General features: G+C 48.8%; 1 protein-coding gene across 1 annotated transcript; it reads right to left on the bottom strand.

The window, feature by feature from the left end:
- Window positions 1-3,687: 3,687 nt before the first annotated feature.
- Window positions 3,688-5,530, bottom strand: LOC126516637 (putative nuclease HARBI1). The gene is given in 4 exon segments (XM_072289571.1): window positions 3,688-3,982; window positions 4,310-4,427; window positions 4,430-4,490; window positions 4,952-5,530. Coding segments are annotated over 4 exon segments (1,053 nt in total).
- Window positions 5,531-5,862: the final 332 nt, after the last annotated feature.

Genomic DNA, 5,862 nt, shown 5'->3' with positions numbered 1-5,862 from the left:
CTTTAATTGTTACAATTTTCTTTTCTTTTTTCCACGATGGGAAGGACCGCGAGTACGCAGCGTGCTCCCCATCACAATTCACACAGTGGAGAGAGGTTTGACATGATTCAGATAGGTGTTCGTAGGCATTGCATTTCGCACAGGTCTGGCGGCCTCGGCAGTTCTGTGAACTGTGGCCGAATCACTGGAACTTGAAGCTTCGTAGGGGATTTGGGATGTACGGTATCACTCGGATTTTCACATACCCTGTCTCGATAATATCGAGTAGGTTGCCTGAGCCAAATGTAAGTATTAGGTGCATGGTATTAATTTCTTTTCCGTCACGTCTTATTTTAATTCTTTTAACATTGATCACGTTCTGATCATTCCAACCCTCTCGAAGTTCAGCTTCAGACAATTCTAGCAGATCAGAATACGATACAACGCCACGGGTAGTATTCATCGTGCGGTGGGGGTCACTGTGACTGGAACACCCCCAAAAGATAAAAGTTTGGACAGTTTTTCATATTGTTTCTAATCGCGGAGCTCTAGGAGAAGATCACCGCTAGCCATTTTCGATGCTTTGTATGCGGGACCGAAAATTTCCGTCAGAGATTTCGAGACTACGAAGGGTGAGATCATCCTCACCGTCTTCTCAGGCTTATCAGAGTGAATGACATGAAAGCGGGGAAAGTTCTGCGTACGATTGCCAAAAAACTTAGACATGTTCGGTGCGCCCTCGTTTCTGAGGGCGATCAGGAAGTGGGGGGAAGGAAGTTTCCATGTAAATACATAAAAATTCGGGAACAGCGCCGACCGCCCACCACGGAGCCCAACGAGGGGACGCGGCAGACCTTGTGTACAAGCCTGCACGACGCCAGCCGTACGCCGTCGCTATAACCAAATATGGTGTACCCAAGGTAGGATAGCCACACAAGGTTAACCTTTGCCTCCGTGGAGAAAGGAAGTAAATGGAAGAGAGAACAAGACAGGAGAGGTCAAAAAGTGACAGATAAAGACGAAGATTTGAGAAGAGAGAGACAGGAAAGGGCGGCGGCCAATTTCCCCCAGGTGGGTCATTCTGGAGGTGCCGTCTACGTGAAGCCGAGGCCAAAGGGGTGTGTTGCCGCCGCGTGTGTGAAGTGATTTTAGAAAAGGAAACGAAAGAGATGAGTGCAGCGCCGTAACTGTCTCTCACAGGAGGACACCTCAACAGCACTGCACGGGGAAGGGGGGAACGGGAAGAAAAAGTTGAAGGAGAGAAACACAGGACGAACGTGGCAAGGGGAAAAAAAGTGACTGCGGGGCTCAGAGCCGCGCTCTCAAGTGCGTCGCATTGCAGTAGTCTAGCAGTGCCGAAAGCGCGTGCTTCACGATGGATGAGTGGGCTGCAGGAAATAGCAGCGCGGTCGCCGTATCGCAAGTCAGTCCCAGTCGCCGATAGACTGTACACAAGTCCGTGCGTTCCACATCGAAGGCAGGGCAGTGAAGTAGCAAGTGGTCGAGCGTCTCCAAATCGGCGCAGTTGCTACACGTGGGGTCGCCAATTCCCTGCAGCCTGTGTGTTCTAGCAGCCGTCTTCTAGCATAGCAGCCGACACGCAGGCGAAGCAGGAAAGAGCGGTCCGCCCGGGAGAAGCCCACGCGGGGGAGGAGTCGAAGGGACGTACCTGCGGCGACGCGCTGGTCCGGGTGCTGCGCACGGAGCGTTCGCAGAATGGTTGTTTTGGCCACGTCGAAACCGCTGACCGAGGTGGCGAGGGGGAAGCGCAGGGAGTGAGCCTGCTGAGACCCTCGGCGGCGGCAACAGAGCCTGCTTTGTTGCCGCCGCCGAGGGGTTGTAAAGGTCCAAACACCCGGCATTGGCTCAGCCACCAGGATCCCGTTTTCCCCGGACACGGCTAAGCCGCGCACGGCTACACGCGGGAGGGTCGAACGCTCATGTGCTCGGGTAAGTGGTGTCGCAACACACCAAACGCCTGCTGACGCAGACGCCCCTGCAGGGCTACAGTAAAGTTGCAATGTATGAATGCTCTTTTGAGTGCACCACCTGCCTGTGGGGCACTAGTTCTCCTTCCTTTGTATTTTCAGGCACTACCCCTGTGTACCACAGCCGGCTTCGGATGTCTGCGCTCTATCAGAAGCAACGGGCATTTCACCATCTACAGGTCGCGCGCCTTCGGTTATAACGCTCATGCGCATGCTCCTCCAGCAGCACTGGCTCCTGGCGACATGTCTGCTTTGCAGCTGATTTCTGTGACTAACATGTAGCCGGCATCATCAGATAAGTTGTTTCTCCTGTTATTTGAAATTTCATGCTACAGCTGAGACGCCTCCAGCCAGCAGCAAAACTCAATAGCTTGCTTATCCAGCAGCACTGGAATCTGTGTGGAATTGAGCCTCCTTTGATAGCATATTTGTGTAACGAACATCTGTCACAAACATCACAGAGAGAAGTTGTATCTACTGTTATTTCAAATTACGTGCTACTCAGGTGCCAATATCCAGTAGTGAAACTTTATAGTCTGTTGCTACGGCAGCACTGAGTCTAGACTGGAACACACTTTTCCTATTTGTTTCTGTGACTAACACACTTGGAGGGCATCATACGGATAAGCTGCTTACTTTTTGTTTACACTTGCAGGCCTAGGTTACAGTTTAAAGCCACTAGCGCTTTTCATTTCCGTGTGTGACTGATCAGTTGTGGCTGTCTGAATAGTGTGCCTGCATGTATGTGTATTTGTATTCATAAGATGATCAAACTGTGAATCGACACTGCTTACAAATGAGTTTTCAACTGTAGTGCCTCCTAGGCTCTAATGTTATGTTTGTTTTATGCCTGCAGATAACCCAATTCAGGCAACACTACCGGCTCAGGAAGGTGCTGTCTTGGCAGGTCCCAGTACCGTGCCACTATCAACGACTGAGACCACGCCACATGCAGTGCCAACACCTGCTCGAGTGGAAGCTTCAGACACTGCAGCTGCCATTGACACACCTCAGCAACTGAGACCAGCAAGAGGCCGCACAGCAGCGATAGAGCGGGTGCTCTCACCTGAAGGAGCTGCCCGATTGAAGGCGCTTCAGAAAGATGAAGAGCGCAAAGCAGAACTGCACTGCAGGAGATCCCCTTACAGCCTTGAGCTTTGGGACCTCCTTCTGTATATCTTGTTGCTGTGCTTTTACTTTCGCGAATGAATAAATAAAATTCTTCTTCTTCTTCTCAAAAAAGAAAGATGTGCTTGCGTCGGCAGCAGCTCCTCCAGCAACGACAACGTCACAGGATGGACGAGCTACAGAAGCAGGAACTACACCAAATTGAAGTCCATTTGCGGCAACAGCAGCTGGAACAGCAAATGTGGCACGATGACGTGGAGCGCCAGATGCTCTTTCTTGAATTAGAGGCCAAGAAGCAGCAACTTGCATAACGCAAGCAGGCATAAACATAAATGTTTCATTATATTTTCACACACGTCTGTGCTTTAATATGCAAGAAGTATGATACAGCTGCAGCTGCTGTTAATGAGTGAGACTACTGGTGCGAATAAGCAATAATATACACAACACATGAAAAAATCACCTTAATATACATATGAAGGAAGTACTAAAGGAGTGTCCTGAACAGTAAAGTGTGCTTGAACTTTGATGGCGTTCCTTGTTTTAACTTCCACATCATTGGAGTTTGATTCAAATTCACTTTTATGATGTTTTAGTTAAATGCTAGCGTAATAAGCCTCATTCGGCATTGTGGTCCATGCAGTGTGTCAGTTTGCCTCGCCACATCAGGCTGCTGCCGCCTCAAGTGTTGTGGGATCACAACAGCTGGAGGTTCCGGGTCCTGCCTCGGGACTGCCAGCTTATGTAGGGCAGCACAGGCTGTCGTAAAGACCATAGAACGCTCCGTCAAGTGCTGCAGCCCCATGTCCAAACATGGGAAGCGACACTTCCACACACCGAAAGCCCTCTCTACAGTGTTCCGGGTGCGGATGTGAGCCGCTTGACACCTGTGCCAAACAGACAATGTTAGTTTGCACTTTTGCTAACTACTTTGATATGCACTTTATACCTCGGCATCATAAGCACGTTAGTCGTCAAAGCTCTTGCAGATAATATGTTAATTGTATCGCCTTATATTCAGCGCAGCGAAAACAGATCACATAAAATATATGAAGGTAATAATACAAAGCCATATTTTGCAAAATAACGTCATTGCTACTTAAATATCTATCGCGCTTACTCTAATTAAACCTTCAAACGCAAGAAACTGTACGTAATTACATAAGTATTGTTGTGAAAGCCACAGGCTGTTTAGTTTATACCGCGGTATTCACTTGCTCTCGGAGCTGCTCGGTAGTCGGGAGCAAGCTAGTGGGGTCATGAGGAAGGGGCATGCATAGCCAGCATCGCCAAGTCGAAGTCCAGGCACTCGTTTTGTCTTTTAGAGAACACGTGCACGGATCCGGGCCAGCTAGCCACGACGTCGTAAAATTGCAGCTGCGGCCCTGCAATGACCTAATAAAAAAAAATAGAGAATCGATTGTTACGCTTTTTTTTAGCTCAAGTGAATGTAAGCAACGCAATTTATAGATACACGATAGTCTTTTTCTGAACAGAAGCATTCGCTGCTTTTTAGGATTGCAAGGCCATACTTCCCTTTTGATGATCTAAAGAAATTCAAAGATACGTTGAGCCCCAATATGTACGATGGTATTCTAAAATAAAAACGTCTAGCACTATTTAATTGGTGCGCGAATCTTCATTTATCGGCCATATCACCGCGCATTGTCACGAAATGCGCTATGTCGTTATCTGGAGTAGGAAAAGGATCGGAATGGAGTTAATTGATTTCTGCCACGACTGATCCGGTTAGCCAGTATACTTTTTATTGAAGCTCGTACACATTAACACATGACTGTGTTTTTAAGAATTAATGCTGCACTAATATAGAGAAAAGAAAAGAGGTAGCAATTTACCTGTACATTAATGTAGAAGTAACCCTTCCGATAGCGGTAAACTTCGCCATTCGGCCCACCCGGTGCCTTGATGCGGATGTGGGTGCAGTCTATGCACCCCGTCACCTCGAGAAACTTGGCAATGCGGTAGAAATCCACCATCGTCACACGGATATCGCTCTCTGTGCTAGGAAACTTGACGACGACCGGGAACAGGTGCGCAGCAATTAGTCTTGGCATACGTTCGGCGACGCGGCTCACTGTCGGTTGCGACACGTTCACTAGGTCACCTGTCACAGCTTGAAATGTGTCCGCTCCATAAAGACGTAAAGCGAGAAGAACTTGAGGCACTGGTGGCAGATGGTGGCCACGGTTGCTGGAGTTCTGTTCAAGTGGCAGGCAGTCAAGCAGCTTCTTCGTGGTACACTTCGTGAACCGATAGCGTGCGAGAAATTCGCTGTTGGTGAAATGTTCCATGGGATTCATGCGGTCCCTCAGCCTCTGTCGCGGTGCGTTTGCAATGTCGGTGTCGTCCATGACGCCGCCGAATAGCTCGTCGACGCGGATAACATAATCGACAAACGAAGCGTAGCCCGCCATAAGACTCGAGTGAAGGAGCTGCCCAAAGTAGCCTCGATGCTACCCTGATATTCTCGAGGAAAGCGATCGGGGCTTTCTTCACTTGAGGAGCGTTTCAAGTCGAGGGCGATTTGTGAAATGAAAAACCGCCCTCAAGGAGCGTTTCAAGTGGGGGGGTAGATTCGAGGAGAGTTTGTGAATACGGGGGTTACATCCTACCTTGAGAAACCGCTATTCTATTTGTGCATATCAATTTTGTTGGATAGCAGTCTGGCGATTACCCAGAAATTTAGGAAGGAAAATCGTGTCCGTAACACAACAAGGGTTGCACCTTTTCTATGGAATACATAGGC

This window comes from Dermacentor andersoni, chromosome 1 (assembly GCF_023375885.2).
Source record: "Dermacentor andersoni chromosome 1, qqDerAnde1_hic_scaffold, whole genome shotgun sequence".
Taxonomy (NCBI): domain Eukaryota; kingdom Metazoa; phylum Arthropoda; class Arachnida; order Ixodida; family Ixodidae; genus Dermacentor; species Dermacentor andersoni.
The sequence above is the reverse complement of the archived record's forward strand: the minus strand, read 5'-3'. Positions and strand labels throughout refer to the sequence as shown.